Raw genomic sequence first — 18,325 nt, 5'->3', positions numbered from 1 at the left:
CTATCCAGTCCTCTGACTGAACTCTTACTTTCTTCGACCCCGACGGCATTAGAGCATTTGAGGCCTAGGGATTGATTTCCCTTTCCTTCCTCCTCTTTCTACTTTTCTGTTCCTAATGCTGACCGGCTATGGCACTAAAATCGTCCTCCAGTGGCTTAAGGAGGGAAAGCTGGTGATCAACAAGATCTCCCAGCTAGGTCCAATGGACCCGTCGACCAACAGCAGGTGTGGTCCTCCAGACATTCTGGGGGTTGTGTGTGAATGAAGTAGCCACCAAAACGTTAAAATATGGTGTTCACTTAAATCGGCTACAACTTGCCATTTTCACAGTGGCTGGCCATAATTATATCTTTGAAAAATATTGGAGTGCAAGAGGTCAAATGACTTTATTGTCAAATGCCTGGCATTAGAAAACAACAAACAACAACAACAACATATTTTCTGTACGCCATTCTCTTAAACACTTAAAAAAAATCTCTACTGTTTATCCTAAAAAAAAAAAAGAACTTTATTCAAACAGTTGCGATGCCCCATTTAGATTACTGTGATTCTTTGTACACCAATCTAAATACCAGAATGTGAAAAGCATAGTGAGAAAGCATCATCATCCTCATTGTTAATTCCATCTCTTTGTTTTCTTTACCAGAATTTGCTAGTCAGCTGCCTCATGACGGAGGAGCATTTTACACGACGGACACAATGGAGTCTTCTCGGCCACACTATGCAGTGTCATGGCCCCCCATTCTACATGCTGCTGCCCTCTGGCTGAATGCTAGTGGGTTCGACAGCAGACCAACCAATGCTTCCCTTATGCCAAACAATAACAGCACTAGCAAAGCTGGGGACTCTGCTTCCGACAGATTCCATCTCTTATTTGGTGAGTACTAATTATGAGCGTGACTTACAGCGAATTTTTCTGTTACTAAATTGAAAAATAGTGGTTATCTATATCATCGAAATGTATTACATCTCTAAATTTTACTTTTATTCACAGGAATATGTATGGAAGCATTGTGTAGTCCAAGATCTTCAGAACCAATTGAGAGTGTTTTAACATGTCTGCAAGCCCTGTACACTCTCTTAGATTCTGCATGGCCCAGAGAAATTCTTATGAGCGATATGTCTCTTGGAATTGAGCTTTGCAATGTGCTTCATAGGTGGGTTACAGTATATTTATTAATCCAACTAAATACCTTTTAAAGGACTGTCTTAGTAATTATTTTTTTTAGTGAATACATATAAATTACATTCATTTTATATGATACTCAAATTTCTCCAGAACAGCGTTTCTCAAACTATGGTCCGCGGACCACCTGTGGTCCTCGTGGTCTGACCTTGTGGTCCTTCAAAAAATACAGAAGAAAAAATAAAATTCAAACAAACTGCGTATTACACTATAGCTGCAAATCTCAAGAGTTTGACACATGGAAATTGCCTTTCACTTTTTCTTCCAGTACTGACATTTTATGAAATTTATTTACCCCACCCGTCAATCGACTTCCCACTCTACTCTCAGCAAAAAAAAAAAGAGAGATTTAAAGCACTATGAACGTGGTGTTTCTCGCTTTCTTTTCTGTGCACATTTGGCGCCGTGCCTGTAACCCAACTAGGGACTACCCGAATTCATAACAGAACCAAAGTACCGAACCTTTTCACGTATTTATGACTTTAATAGTTTGCACATGGAAATAGTCACGTACTGTACGTCGTACACCAATAATAGAACATGCAAAATTGAATCTTTACTTGTTGAAAATCGGGCATGTATCTGCATTAATTTTTTTTATTTCTCTTTTTGCAGATGACAATATAAGAAATTTTCTTCTATTAACATTAACTTAATTAGTTAATACTAATATAAAATTAATTGAATTAAATTAATTTTAATTAATTATTTCTACATTAAAATATAAGTATATTGATATTAAAATATGCTACATAAATGATAAATTTGCTTTCGAAGGGACCAAGAGTAAGGTGGTCCGCGGAACTGTTCTGACTTAAAAAAGTGGTCCCCACTTCAGAAAAGTTTGAGAAACGCTGCTCCAGAAAATATAGTAAATTAGTAGGCCCATATTGATAAATTGATACTTTTCACTAAGAAATATGTGAAGCTATATAGTACACACTAACTATTAATGTTCTAAAGTTTAGAAATTAATATATTTGTTCTTTTATGTTATTGGTCTTCATTCTCTTTAGGTTGATACTGACACGGGACAGCCCTTCTATTCAATTAATGGTGATGGAAGTATTAAAGCAAGTTTTGAAAGCTGCTCAAGAATCTTTCGATGCACGGAAAAAGAAAAAGCTTAAAGGTATTTTTCAGAATGTTCTCTTATGATTAGTTTATATATTAATTTAAAAATATATATATAATTATAAAGCATTCGGTAAATAAAATTCTGTACTACAAAACAAATTAAATCATATGAAGGAAATACAGTAGAATCCCTATTTAACGTTTTCCTAGGGACACAAAATAATTAACCTTAAATGGTGGTTGACACTAAATAGGCTTTGCTATTTCTGTTTAAAAATTTTTTTAACCAAACAATCACAGGAATCTCAGGAGTTGATGCCAGTACTTGAATATTCAGTTGTGTCAAGCTAGCTTGCTAAGAACATAACTTTTGAATGTAAATTTTGTATATAATGATTACAGAAATGGTACCAGCAAACCAGGAGTCACGGGCATCACAAGAAGTAGACTTACTGGGGGAAGGTGGAAGCAGTGGTGAGATAATACCTGGTCAGTCACTGGTCTTCGCCGTGATGGAAGTGTGCCTTTGTCTCCTGGTGCGACAGCTGCCTGCTTTGAACCCTTCACCGGGCCCCACACCTCTAGTCAGACAACATGCATTCCCTCCCACAGAGGAGTCAGGGAAGCTGATAGCAGCTGCTCTCACCAGCATGGAATGTTTACCTAAACTCTGCTCTCCACATGGTTAGTTGTACATTTGATTGTACTGTTTTCACCAGTTGTTTACTTTAATGACATGTTTGGCACAGATTAGTGGTATTGCCTTAATCATGGGGATCATGTTCTGACGTGTATTTGCGTAAATATTGCGAGTTAAAAATCAGTGGCAAAGCTAAGATGTAAATACTGGGTAGGCTGAAAAAAAATCTGCTTTTTTATACCTTTTTATACAGCAGATGTTTCTCAGCTTTTCTACCAACATTTTTTGTGACTCGACCTCGCAAGAAGATGATGACCACTCATTTCCACCCCCCAAACAGAATACAGGTATAACAATATAACTTATTTGTCTCAGAGCACCCTGTTAGCCAAGGATATTTCTTATATTGTACCATGAAAATTGAAATCTGCTATTTTGTCTTCCTCCATCCGTTATTTTAGTATGTAAATGTAGTGTCGATCTCCTATCTTTGTAAGCTCATTTTGTTTCATACGCCTAACTTCAAAACAATGCAGCACATTCATAGAACACCAACAAAGTGCGGTGTATTATGTGTATTATATTGCGGTTGAAGCTATCCCCAATTCCTGCTACTGAGTCGTAGCGAGTGCCGCTACCTGTGAGTGAGGTCATCACGCCTCACTATGAGGCATCTGCCACGAGCCTCTCACAGTGAAATGACTGCCAACAGTGAATTTAATATATGGGAGGTTCGGAGTGAAACCAAGAGTTACACATCATTATTACGAAATTATGCTGTTACTATAATATACAGGGTGTTAAAAAAAAGTATCCAATATTTTAGGAGGTGATATGCATCAAAACAAGAAAAAAAGGTCTAATAAACATGGGTCCTACAACACATACTTTCTGAGATCTGAACACTTGCTCATAGGAGGTGCTCAATGTGACGTCCATTTATGGCAATGCATTTTTCTGCCCTACAATACAGCAGGCTACCAGATAATCATACCGTAGTTGACACCCCTGGCATGGAATACTAATATGTCACAAGGAATACTAAAAAGAAAAGTTTGGTTGCAGATATGAGCGGGGTTCAGCAGAGATGGTGATGAGAATTTTCGTAATCAGCATGTATGGACTGATGAAAATCCCCATGCAGTTGAAGAAACAAGGCATCAGCACCAATTCTCTATCAACGTATGGGTAGGCGTTCTTGGCGATAGATTAAGGGCCATACGTGCTACCACAGAGATTAACTGGGGATTGTTATCAGGACTTTCTTATTAACGTATTGTCTACCTTGCTGGAGTATGTGCCATGTCAGCAAAGACTACAGATGTGGTTCATGCATGATGGCACACCAGCACATTTTTTCCGCAGTGAGCGTGAACACCTAACGCTAACATTTCAGCACAGTTGGATTGACTGGGGAGACCCCACACTTTGGCCTGCTCGTTCCCCAAACCTAAATCCCCGAGACTTTTGGTTATCAAGAACAACCAGATCAGTTTCAAAGAGTGTGTGATTCCTTACGCCGAAGGGCAGAGGAATGCATTGCCATGAATGGACGTCACATTGAGCACCTCCTATGAACAAGTGTTCAGATCTCATAAAGTATGTGTTGTAGGACCCATGTTTATTAGACTTTTTTTAACACCCTGTATAATAACTCAAATTTTTTGGGTAGGCTAAGCCTCAAAAAACAGAGCATATTTCGGCTTGAAATATCACTTTAGTTCGCATGCTCTATCCAGGAAAGTAAAAGTTATTCTTTACAAAACATTAGTGAGACCAGTTTTGACATATGCGGCAGAAACGTGGTCAATCTCCAAAAGCGATGAAAAAAGATTGGAGATTTTCGAAAGAAAGATTCTGCGAAGGATCTATGGCCCAACATTTGAGGAAGGTGTCTGGAGGAGGAGATGCAACTATGAATTATATAGACTTCTAGGAGAGCCAAATATAATCAATACAGTTAAAACTAGCAGATTGAGGTGGGCAGGACATGTAATACGCATGGACTCAAGTGAACCTTGCAAAAAAATTGTAATAACAAATCCGGGAGGTCAGAGAAGACGAGGTCGACCGCACTTGCGGTGGATTGATGGAGTGGAAGAGGATGCCAGAAAGTTGGGGTGCAAGAATTGGAAGGCTGCTACACAAGATAGAGACGGATGGCGACTATTACAAAGGGAGGCCCAGGCCTACCAAGGGCTGTAGCGCCAATGATGATGATGATGATGAAGCCTCAAAAGCCTCTTAAAAGTTTCGCCACTGGTTAAAATGCTTTCGTTATTACGTCATCTTCCTCCTGGCCACAGCAGAACCGTTGAGTTAGGTTAGGTTAGGTTAGGTTTACTATTCCCTCTCAAGGATTGTTTTTAATTTTGTTATTATATTTGGAGGGACAAGAAAATAATATTAAAATACTGGTATATAGTACTAGAACGTTGAATTGATGTGTCTGTTACATGACAACCTTTATTTTGTCTTTACATTACATTGAAAGTTATAATCAGAACTCTTGGTTCTTGTAGGGGCTGTTGCTATCCTTCCCACTGTTCTGTACCTCACTACTGGCGTCATCAAGGAGTCTGCTACAAAAGGCGTCCATGATCCAACTGTAATGGCCACTACTGTACCTGTAACAGCTGCTCTCCACTGTTTGAAAAGCTTGACCACAGAGAAGTACTGCAAGGATGAAAGATCGGGAGAAGAGTGGTGCAAACTGTTGCAGAGCGCTCTGGCGAAAGTCATTGACTTGGCCAAAACAGGTAAAGAAATCAGTAATTCCATTGATTAGAACAGTTAAGTATTTACTGTATTACAGTATTAGAGCAGTATTATATTATTATATCAGTGGCGGCTCCTGCATATTTCTTAAGAGGAAAGAAGTTAACAGCGCAAAATGACACCTTCTTGAGACAAACAAGCTACAAATTAGCCTACATGCATACATGTAAGACCAGGTAGTTTTAGGGTTGGCCTTCCCTTTTGTATAGTAATAATCTGTTTTTGTAAACTGAGTTTCCTAAATTGTCCAAAATATAATATGTTTTCACTTCCATTCATTGTTGAATAATTGCACAAATTAACAATTACAAGGAAATTCATAACCTCGAAGCATTTCTCTCGCATCACACGTGTTGGAAGAGACCAGCTACTAACACGTAACCAGAACAGTTTTACGGAAATGGGAATGAGAAATAATCTGTTAGGAAAGCGAGAACATACACCCACCCACGTGGTCTGTATTGCCACATGTACATTTTACAAGTTCAGTATCACATGCTTTTGAAGAATATTAGTTCTTGTGAAGTCATACTACCATAATTGTTCAAAGCTGCCAGTGGCCGATTAATTTTTTTATGTTAAAAATAATGTAGTTTGCAGTACTTTCAATTTCAAATATATTTGTACAAAACTGAAAACTTGGCTGTTGTCCTGTCTAGTAGACAATGAATGGAAGTGAATTTCAGAGCCAAAAAGATCAGAGATACTAACTTAGAACTACTTCCTCTTTGTTTTATATAAGTCCAACTTCAACTTTCAGATATCCTCGAAAGTTTCAGACCATGAATATAGCTTATATAAAGTGCAATGAAAATATATTTTGATTCATAATTTTAAAAGAAGTTTATATGGTGTCTTTCATAGCTTTGCGTTAAAACTGTTTTCATTGTGCCTCCTCCTAGATGTGTTATAGTCTGGTTGAATGCAGCATCGTTAGATGCTGCGGTAGCGAGCTTGCTGCAAGACAAGTCGGTTTCTATTTGCCGCCCATGCGCTGATTCAGAGAAGGATCTCCTCCCTATCCGTTCATTTACTTGCTTTAAAACTCTGCTTCTTTCTCTGGCCGCTAGCATGCTGTTGTTTATGTGTGTTAACTGCAGTAAAGGAGGAATGGATTGACTTTCCTCCACATAAACAATCTCGCATCCTTCTCACAGTTTTCTAGTTGCACATGAGTGCGCGTGGTTTAAAACTAGATCAACCGAGGTTTTCTTATAGCTGTGAACTTAAAAATTATCGAATCTTCCTCGAATTTCAAGGCCTATATTTCATTTGGTATTTACTTTCAAAAGAAGAAAAATGTGAGGAGGACGTTCCTCCCTTCCCTCCCCCCCGAGGAACCGCCACTGTATTTTATATATATATATATTATAGAACAGTATTATACTGGGTCATCCATTGCACATTAATGGATACATCCTACGTCATGTAATGGACTTGACAGAAAATTATTTGCTAAACTGGTGAATGATTGGTAGTAAGTTGAAAACAGTAAGGAAAGGGTAATAAAACATGCATAATGATTACAAGATAAAGATTTTTAAAATTACAGTATACACTTATTTGTAAACTTATTACAGTTAAACATATACTGCGCTTGTAATAATACAATGTTAAAAAAAATTGTATGTTGAATCACATTTAAACAAGTGACATTAAAATATTAGAGATGGATGCACCTAGATAGCCAGAGTACAAAATAGATGCTAACCATGGCCTTTTCAAGTACGTAACTAGATTCTACTTTGGGCAAACACTGGGTGTTCAGTTCAAAGTGTGTCATGGCTCGCTGTATGCCGTCATGTGGCTAGCCAATGAGCCTAGAGAATTCAATCTTCCTACACTTCCACAGAGGTGTATTACCTATGTGCCAGAGAAGGTGCCTAGCAAGTACGGCGTTCATTCTTACCGATACGTACGGTGACGCCGGTAGTGGCAGGAGTGTGAACTGTTTCGAAACATGTACTGACGTGAGTTTTTTTCTTACTGTCGAGATATGGGGAGAGGGTTAAGACGATTACTTACGTATTTGTTGACATTAATTTCGACGGTCAACATGGACACGGAGCATTTGATTTGTGTTGTGGAATGTTGCCGTACGCAAATGATGATAACAAATACCCTGCGTACGACTTGGCCTCGCAAAACACAGTTCGAAAGAGGTTATGGTAGCACACAGACCGTGCAGACCGCCATCTGTTGCTACGACGTTCAAGTTATACCTTACACGTTCTCAAGTTCAGATTAAATGCCTTGATTAATAGGCAACTTCTCTGACATAAAAGCTGAAACTCGCTTCAAATCGCTGACTCATCAACAGTGACATCATGACACACTTTGAAATGAACACCCAGTAGTTTGGAAATTGCAGGTATATAATTGTATAAATATTGTTAACAATAATAGCTTGAGTGTTGCATCAGCCTATCATGGCTGTCCTTTATGTTAATATCCTTGGTCCCACTGTTGCTTTTTTATTACAGGCTCAGATGAGACCAAACTGGACGAAGTAACAATGCTGTTGGCAATTGCAGTTTTTGTTTTACATGCTCCTGCAGAAGTTGTATGTGCTCCTAATCTACAATATCCTTGTATAAACCAGTTTAAACAATGTCTGCAAAACAACAGTATTACTGTAAGTATTTTTTAAAATTTATTAAAAGTATTAAACCTCGACACTTGCCTGACCCTACACCATATCTTATTGTTAATGTCTACATCCATATACTCCAAAACGTTCCAGTAACCTAGATATGCTATCCTTGGTTATTTTAGTTCCCTTTACAATTAAAAAAAACACGTCTTTATTTTCTACTTAGAAATATTTTGCAGTGATAGTGTTTTGTTGTAAACAAAGTGAACATGTACTTTGAAAAGTGAACAAATGAAACAAATACGGCATAAACTGCCATATAGGGGTAAAATGTTGTAGGTTCAAGAGTAGTTATTTGTATTTGTAAAATTAGCTTCTTGTTCTTTCTACTGCAACAAGTGGAGACTAAATTAATTGATTAATTGTATAAGCATAATAATTAACACTTGTATTGTATTTCAAGGAAAGTGAATGTGTTCTCTGATAATCTACCGGTATATTAATAATAAATCTGTAGCCGAAATTTTTCTGGTAATTTTCGATTTTCCAAAAATAATTGGTCCTAACATATATAATTAACCACCCTGAAACCGAAAATCTCTTTTTTGAAATTTTTGTTTGTATGTCTGTCTGTATGTCTGTCTGTTTGTTTGTCTGTCTGTCTGGATGTTTGTTACCTTTTCACGTGATAATGGCTGAACTGATTTATATTAAAATTGGAATATAAATTAAGTTCGTTGTAACTTAGAATTTAGGCTATGTGGCATTCAAAATACTTTATTTAAAGGGACCTGAATTAAATAAATCGAAATACCTCGCTTATTATTGCTTTTTGTGAAAAATGTTACATAGCAAAAGTTTCTTTAAAAATGATTGCCGATAAGTTTTATTCTATGCAAAATTTTGATAGGACTGATATTTAAGAATATACAAGACTTTTAAAATAACAATATACATTTTCACTGCCACCTCAGATTATAGCGTTGTTGTTCCTGCAATAACACCTATGTGCAAAATATACAATTTTTGAGTAGGAAGAGAAAACACATTTATTCATTCCATGGCAATGGTAATAGAAGATCGTGAATTCTTACATTTTCGATAGAAAGAAATATAATTACATATCACTATATAAGCCATATCACTATTTAAGTTATTTGAAGGGTTCAGAACCATAGTGGGCCAAGCACCATTTACTGAAGATGTAGAAAACAATGGTTAAAATTAAGTTATTACCGTAATTCAATGGGAATATATAGCAAGTAATATAAAGTATACAGAATAAATCTAAATGATGTCAATCTTCATTGAACTATGGTTGCATGTAATAACATGTTAAAGGAATTGTCATTGCACCAAATGAGTGGTCTCTGGACCAAAATGATCGTGTTTTAATTATTTAAATACAATTTAAATTAAGTAACATATTAAGCGATTTATCCTTCTATCAAACACGAATGTTCCCTGGATCAAATATCCTATTTTAATTATGTAATTACGTTATATTTATTTCTAATGGGTGCAGCAGAGCGCACGGGTACGGCTAGTTGAAAAAATAAAAACACAGATACAGAATAAATATTCTGCCATTAAACTAATTTAATTAATTCATTGTTTAAACATAGTGAATAATTCTAGGTGCAATAAAACTTTCAATAAAAATAAAATGTCCTAATTATTAACAACAAATATTGTTGGGATCAAAAAAGACTCCAGATAAGTAACATGAAATCCTAGAACAGCTAAGTTGCGAGGGTTAATTTATTTGATAGAAATTATTCTGATTTTATATTTATAAGAAATTATTATTATTATCATTATAAATCTCTTGTTTGTACCATCAGGTGAAGCTGAAATGTGTGCAGACAATGCGTACAATTTTTGGACACCCTGATCGTAATGTGGCTACTCCCTATATCCATGCTTTGGCTCCACGCTTGGTAGAGTTCCTATACACAGAGACAAGCAAACAGGTGTCATCAGAAGCTGAACTGTCACTTACTCTGGAAAGCATTCAGACTGTTGAGACACTTATTACACTCGCCGAACCAAAGCACAGTAAGTATAACATATATGTAGACATAATACATGTATAATAAGCCATTCTTCTTATTAGTAAAAAGACGTTCATTAAATACATTATCCTTACTTTAAATTTCAACACTTCCCTATGAGTTTAATATATTACATTGACTATTACACTTTTACTACGTCATACTACTTTTGACCAATAAAACGGTACGAAAGGACGTATTTCAACCAATCATGGCTGCTTATCGCAGAATTTTATCGCGTCCCTAGCATTTGTTTAATTTTATCGCATCCCTAGTATTTGTTTCTTTGTTTGCCAACATTTCAAACTGCGCTGGTCTGGACATAAAAAAAAAATAAAAACAGAAAATTACAAACACTCCAGTCGATGCACAGCAGTTTCAAATATGACTTGCATTGGCATTCAAGAACAAGAATTAATAAAGATCACTGGTCATATCTATGCATCTTCCCTGAAATCCTATTTACAAATAAATGAAGAGCACCATTCGGAAATCCTGAATAAGTTGAGGAATAAACCATGTAAATCAATGAGATCCACTTCTTTTTAAGCACACGTCCAATATAAAACACTAACACCAACCACTAAAACATTCAAATTTGAAAATTGTACTTTCAATAATTGTTTCTTTTAAAATTATTCATGTTTATTTTTTATGTCATCATCGTTAATTAAAACTTTTCTTGTTTATTTCATCATCCCTAATTAAAACTTTTCCAACACTTGTTTATATTATTTAGGTTATGTTATAGCTTCTGCTATATGATATTATGGATAGTCACGTATCAGAGATTGTTTAATACTAAGATTTATTGAAAATCATCTGTAAAGTGAGGTTGATTACTGGGATCCGGATAATTGAAGTGGAATGCAACTGTTTTAATAAAAATGAAATTGAATCAACAAAGCCTTCTTGACTAGTAACCGTCTACAGAATTCAATGAAGATTCCATAGTTGCCACACCTGATAACATCACATTATCATAACCGTAAGCAACGATCATAACACACCACTGCCATCTAGCATGCATCTAGCGTAATATTTGTAATGTTGAGATGGTACAATAATACATTTGAAGACAGTTGTATTTTCGTAAGTAAATTAATATTTTATTGTATTGGAGTACTTCGTTACTTCTAATCTTTATATACTTTCTTCTAATCGTGTAATAGTCAATTAAATCCCACTCGAGTTTTCAAAACCTCTAGTGAGATTACTGTTGATAATTTATTACCTTAGAGTTAAAATTACTGTGTAAACTACTCCACAGTATCATAACTCCTACTACTATCTAATATTCTCCATTATCTATCTTAGCTACCCTGTCTTAGTATTTTCATCTCACTTAATCTCTTACTCAATTATTTTACTTCAATTGCCTACCTTCTCTTTATTTAAGCACATACCATAAAACTAGAATTACTGACTACCTTTTATAAATCACTGCCTACCTCTTCTATCTATCCTTAAATACTATTACACTATTTTTCCCTCAAGGATACTTCTCCTAGTAACATCTTTCACTATAAATCCTACACATTTATTCGTACGTCCATCATAGATCACTTATTCATACTCCCATTATGCTTCAAACTCACATTCCCTCTTATTTATTTAATTACCAACTCGTTCTCCTTTATTATTCTATTTTTTTTTATATCATTCTTTCCCCTGATAATATTAACACTTTTAATTATTACACTGCTCCACTTCAGCACCAGATTCACTACTGGGTGTTCATTTCAAAGTGTGTCATGACGTCACTGTTGATGAGTCAGCGATTTGAAGCGAGTTTCAGCTTTTATGTCGGAGAAGTTGCCTATTAATCAAGGCGTTCAATCTGAACTTGAGAACATGTACGGTTTAACTGGAACGTCGTAACAAGAGATGGCGGTCTGTACGGTCTGTGTGCTACCATAACCTCTTTCGAACTGTTTTGCGAGGCCAGGTCGTACGCAGGGTATTTGTTATCATCGTTTGCGTACGGCAACATTCCACAACACAAATCAAATGCTCCGTGTCGATGTTGACCATCGAAATTAATGTCAACAAATACGTAAGTAATAGTCTTAACCCTCTCCCCATATCTCAACAGTAAGAAAAAAACTCACCTCAGTACATGTTTCGAAACAGTTCACATTCCTGCCACTACCGGCATCACCGTACGTATCGGTAAGTACTCTTCAGAATGAATGCCATACTTGCTAGGCAACTTCTCTGGCACATAGGTAATACACCTCTGCGGAAGTGTAGGAAGATTGAATTCTCTAGGCTCATGGACTAGCCACATGACGGCATACAGCGAGCCATGACACACTTTGAACTGAACACCCAGTATAGTTTCATTATTATTCATGACTTTCTCCAAATTCTGTGCTTCTTAGTGTAGTTCATTGACCATTTGTTTGCATTCGTCATTGCTCTTTCATGTTTTCTTCCTTCTTACACACACAATTTCCTGCCCCTTTTATTATCTTATGACTCTTCCTATTTCCTCTTTGCATTTATTTATATAACTTATCCCTTCATTCACTGTGTTTTTCTATACTAGATCGTCTCTCTTCTATACTAGATTGATTTGTGCTCATTTGTCTCGATTACCACACTTTACAACTTTCTTCTTTCCCTCATTGCTTCTTCCTATACATTATAATTTTGCTCTCCACATTGCTCAGTTTCACTGTACTTGATTTTCCTATATTGCTCATCACCGAGGTGTCATCTGACTTCAGTTCGTTGATCCCATCATACTCTGTTCGTTTTCATATGTCACAATTTTCTGATTCTGTATTTCATTCTGATCAGTCCATTTCTTACATGAATGTGTGATGACTCCCCTTTACTCCTCTACTCTCTGTCTGGGTTTTACTTTTAGAATTTAAGCTTTGATTGTTTTCTTTATTCAGCCCACTTAATATTTTTACATCATTAAATGATACCATACATTAGGTTCCCCTCTCACCCGTTTAAGCCCATATCTCCTTAAGGGGTTGGTACAGCTTACAGTAGTAAAATTTTGGAAATATTCAAAAAATTTTTCCTCCATTACTGTATCTTGTACAATAATGAAAATTAGTATGTGTAAAACATGTCCTTCGGCTATATGAAAAAAATATTTTTACAATTTAAAAAAATGATTTACATTTTTTCCTTCAAAATTCAGTTCACTGTGCAGTGATGAAGCATTTCCCACATAACTCAAAAACTATCCAACATTCTGTGATGAAATTTTTTGTTTGCATTTATACATGTCATACGTACAATATGATGCAAGATCACTTCTCTATCTTTGATAGATTGTCTAATAAAAAAATTAAATCATTTTAAATAATGGTCAAATATCAATATTTTCTTCTAACAAAAATAAAAAAAAAAATATTATTTATTAAGGAATGTAGTTGAAAGAGCATGATATTGTAAACATGAGTTTCATCAATTAAGTAAAAGAGAGAGAACATGAAAAAGTTAACAAGTTTATGAGTTATGAGGGAAATGCTTCATCACTGCACAGTGAACTGCCAACATTTCGAATTTTGAAAAAATATATATAGCCTAAATAATTTTTTTAAATCGTAAAAATATTTTTTTCATATAGCAGAAGGGCAGTATTTTACACATACCAATATTCAAGGAAAAAAATGTTGAATATTTCCAAAAATTTTACTGCTGTAAGCTGTCCCTAACCCCTTAAACTGTCGTCTCAGACCATAAATTCCTAATATCAAATCTCAGTAGGCCCAACTTCCTCCTTCCTGTATAATTTTGGCATGATTAATTGTATTCACTTGTGTTACAACTATTTGGATTATACTTTGTATATACTGTATTTTGTGTTACAATTACCTAAACTTACTACTGTAATTGTAATAGTAATATGTGTTACAAGAGCAGTATGTTGAAGTTTTCATGTTTGAGGAAAAGTTTGAAAAAGCGAAACGTAGTTGAGCTTTTTTAATTTCCGAGAATTGAAAGAAAACATACTGCTCGTGTATCGTACATTATTTTGTGCGAAGATCGTTTATTACGTATCTGAAAGAGGAATTTCTAATTAGTTGCAATGAAATCTCCATCTTGGTTTCTGTTCAATGACGGCAAATTTGCAAAACAAAATTATCTATCTTCAACATTGTTGCTTTAAAATGTTTTCTGTGTTTACTATACTCCAGCAGGCCGTGATATACGTCTGTCTTTTTTTTCCCCCCAGTCTATAAATGCGAAGTTAAAACAAACGGCTTCCTTAATGTTACATGCATCACGAATGCAGTAACTTTAGTGGAGTTGTAGAGTTTACTTAATTTTTGCAAATATTTAAAAACAATAATTAACAGTGGAATTTAGGTGAAATTGCAGTGGTAAGTTTCCAATTTATAATTATTACTATATTGAACGTCTCTAAAAATAATATGTTAAAAGCCTAAAGCAGTAAAATCAATATGTCACTTAAGCGGTAAGAAGAGGGAAATTGTTATGTGTGTTAGGTTGGGAATACTGAATGTGGAATTTTAGACTTAACGCGGATTGTTTTGTGCGGAAACTAAGCAAATACGCACGATCTCGCACAAATGTTATTCCTTGTGCATGAATGTTTTAACTTTTTTTATCTTATATTGTTTTAATGCATGTAGCATGCACAGTTTAACTATTGAAATGTATATAATTGTCATAAGTTGATTATAACTGAAATGGCATTTGTATAGTTAAATAAATGAAAAAGATTTCAAAATATGAATAAGGAGTGTGGAAGTGTCACCCTGTAAATATTCATTTTATTTCTGTCTCTGCTGACCAGGAGATTTGATGCAAGGCAAGTAGTTACTTAGGAGAATTATAATTATATTTATGCTCGACCATGCCGAAATGTAGTAATTATACACCTGGTAGCAGCCCTTTAATGGACCTCATTAAAGTACACCTATTCGTTAAAGTTCAGGTGTTCCACCAATCAGAAAATACCATTGTAGCAATATGAAAGTGCAAGTATCGATTATTCTCGGATATGCACTCGAAAGACAACAATAAATCAATAAATCACCTATATTTGAAATAAAGTCAGTTCTGTTACTATAATAATTAGCATTAATTGTAAATAATATTCAAATAAATTCAATTTGTCATCTCGTTTTTCAGTGTTTAATTCAATTTCAAGGTTATATCAAGAATAATGTTTATTTTACTCTCTAGATTATATCAAGGTCAATGTCGACATTTGTTTCTCGGAAAAAAATCAATACTTTCGCATCTGCACACATATCACAATTTACGAGGTATTGCACAAGGTCAGTTCCGCTCCTCAGATAAGAATAACATGAATACTTATGAATAATTTCAAGTTAGAAATATGGTCGAGCATAAAAATTTATATGAAACTTGACTATAATGGTAATTAAGACGCTCGTATGAAAATTATGAAACTCGCTTGCGCCCTTTTCGTAAACATACTCGCGTCTTAATTACTACCATTATAGGCTCGTTGCATAATGTACTATTAAATGATCATGTTTTCATAAATCTGTCTTAATTTTGTAAGCCAATAGCAATAATGTAAATAAATGTTCCCCAGTTTTCCCTGTTTGCCGAGGTCCCTGTCTGCATGTGCTTGTGTTGCCCTAATATTTTTTTTACTAGTATGTTCAATTTAGTGAAACTTGGCCAGAGCATGGAGTTATTTGGACGTTACTCCAATCACATATATATAAACCAAGCATTTCTGGACCTATGTTGATATAACCTTTTATTCTTCTATACATAATGAGGAATCCATACCTAAAGTTAAGTTTTCGTTTTCTTGTTAACTGAGATCTCAGCTAAACGACAAAGATTTCAGGTCTCAAAAGAGCATTCATTCACCTTTTGTCTGACTGTGTCAAATGAATTAATTTTGGTAGCAATCAGAACTCTTAAAATGGTTAGATCATAAAGTAAAAATGATAGCAATGATGACATTGACGATTACGATTATAATTATTGTATTTTGGTATGCACTTCAGTGAAACTAATAATTTTTACACGACTCATGAGATATTATTCTACTTTTCACTATTTTTAAACTGTTTCCATAATTACAGGAGTTCAAATGCTGACGTTGTTAGTGCCAATCCTAGTGAACTGTCTTCTAGAGGGTCCCGCCCTCAAAGAGGCCAACAATTTTACAAGAGCTCTTCACGACCAATGCCTGCAGAAGTTAATGAAAGTTGGGCCACAGTATCCACAGGTATTGTTTGGCATACTTTTATTGTGAAAGGAATGTAACTATATTCTTTTCGAGATATGTATGTATGTATGTATTTATTCACATTGCAAATGGGTAAATACCCAGTGGCAGTGGTAACTAATTACACTCAATAATGACAATTAATAATAAACACAATTAATAAAGAAATACAATTAATAATAATAATAATAATAATAATAATAATAATAATAATAATAATAATAATAATAATAATAATAATAATAATAATGAGCATCCCAAATTAAATGAAGCACGATCACTTAAAATAACATTTAAAGTAAATCCAATTTGTATCTTAACCCTAAGTTCGAACAAAAACCCACGAGTATGATATGTTCATACAAGCACAAGTACCTTTCAGCACTACACTCATTTTGCTGTCAACTCACTCATTGCACTGGAACTGCGACACATTTCACTGATACTATCCTAATTTCACTAACACTTCAAACACATTTCGCTGCTCAAATACTTTACACTACCACTATAAACTATAAAACTTCACGTACACAATACACTTCACACTTTGCTGACACAACACACTTCTTCACTGATACAACACTTCAAATAACAAAACATCAGTTACGCCCTTTAAGTAGTGTGTATAATATACTACCGTCTATTAGTAAAGTCCTTAATCCTATTTTTAAATACATTTTTGGTTATTGGTAAAGCCTTTAATAAGTCTGCAGGCAAAGCATTCCAGTCCCTGATAGTATGATTGAGAAAAGAAAACTTTCCAGTGTTCGTCCTCTGTCTCCTTTCCCTCAATTTAATAATACCTAAATGAATCTTAAGAGTCTTGTCTTCAATGAACAGTTTAGCTGAAAAAATTAATTTATAGCCAGTGTGTGAATGTGTAATTAATAACCATAATAATAATGATATAAATTGAGCTAAAGTAAGCGAAGTTTATATGAACAAATTACAACAGATTCTCTTACTGAAGATAAACTTTATTGTCTGAGTTAATGAAAAAGTGTACTAGTATGATTTCAGGACATTGCCTAGAGATAGTGTTGCCAGATAACCTAATGTTGAAAATAAAAGCCAACTGTTTTCTCTAAAAGATAATCTTGAATTCCCTTCCAAACTACGAGGGCTGTTCATAAAGTAACTTCCGTTTGGTAATTAAAAAAATGCAAATACAGGTGCAGAAAATTTTATTATAACTTGAAGCTACAGTCTTACACTACTTTTCGACATAGTCGCCCTTCAAATTGAGGCACTTATCGTATATTTCAACCAGCTTTGAAATCCCCTCTGCATAGAACTTTGTCAACTCGGTCTTTAACCACCCTTAAACACTACTTTTAGCTGTTTATCTCCGTCAAACTGCTGAGAAGCAAGCCACTTCTTTTTGTGTGTGAAGAGATGGTAATTGCTGGGAGCCAAATCTGGGTTGTATGGGGGATGATCGAACACTTCTAACTTGAACTGCTGAAGAAGTTACTGAGTGTGAGCGGCAGTATGGGGGCGGGCATTATCGTGCAAAAACAAAGTTAATGATGAATTCCTGCACCTTTAAGTTTTTCGCCAGCAGATATCATATCACTGTTTGCACTTCACACTTGGCAGGATGTTCTATTGCAGGACTCATTTTGAATGGCACTCACAAGCAGACGAACAGCAGCACAACCTTCTCCCTCACTGCTGGATGCGTACTGATCCACTGTGTATTGTCGCGCAAAATTCGGCGTTCCCCCCATTACTTCTCAATCTATGTAGAAACAGAGGTTACATTATGAACAGTCATCATCAGAGA

General features: G+C 35.2%; 1 protein-coding gene across 4 annotated transcripts in view; it reads left to right on the top strand.

Annotated features, from left to right (window-relative positions):
- LOC138702016 (HEAT repeat-containing protein 5B) overlaps positions 1–18,325 on the top strand; it is a 267,228-nt gene that overhangs the window by 227,642 nt on the left and 21,261 nt on the right. For all 4 annotated transcript variants that reach the window (XM_069829495.1, XM_069829494.1, XM_069829493.1 and 1 more), the window contains 8 exons: positions 647–877; positions 995–1,157; positions 2,203–2,318; positions 2,666–2,947; positions 5,426–5,662; positions 8,165–8,316; positions 10,119–10,332; positions 16,394–16,539. In XM_069829495.1, coding sequence (XP_069685596.1) covers positions 647–877; positions 995–1,157; positions 2,203–2,318; positions 2,666–2,947; positions 5,426–5,662; positions 8,165–8,316; positions 10,119–10,332; positions 16,394–16,539 — 1,541 coding nt within the window. The remainder of the gene's footprint in view (positions 1–646; positions 878–994; positions 1,158–2,202; positions 2,319–2,665; positions 2,948–5,425; positions 5,663–8,164; positions 8,317–10,118; positions 10,333–16,393; positions 16,540–18,325) is intronic.

The sequence above is a fragment of the Periplaneta americana genome, chromosome 6, assembly GCF_040183065.1.
Source record: "Periplaneta americana isolate PAMFEO1 chromosome 6, P.americana_PAMFEO1_priV1, whole genome shotgun sequence".
Classification (NCBI taxonomy): Eukaryota; Metazoa; Arthropoda; class Insecta; order Blattodea; family Blattidae; genus Periplaneta; species Periplaneta americana.
The sequence above is the reverse complement of the archived record's forward strand: the minus strand, read 5'-3'. Positions and strand labels throughout refer to the sequence as shown.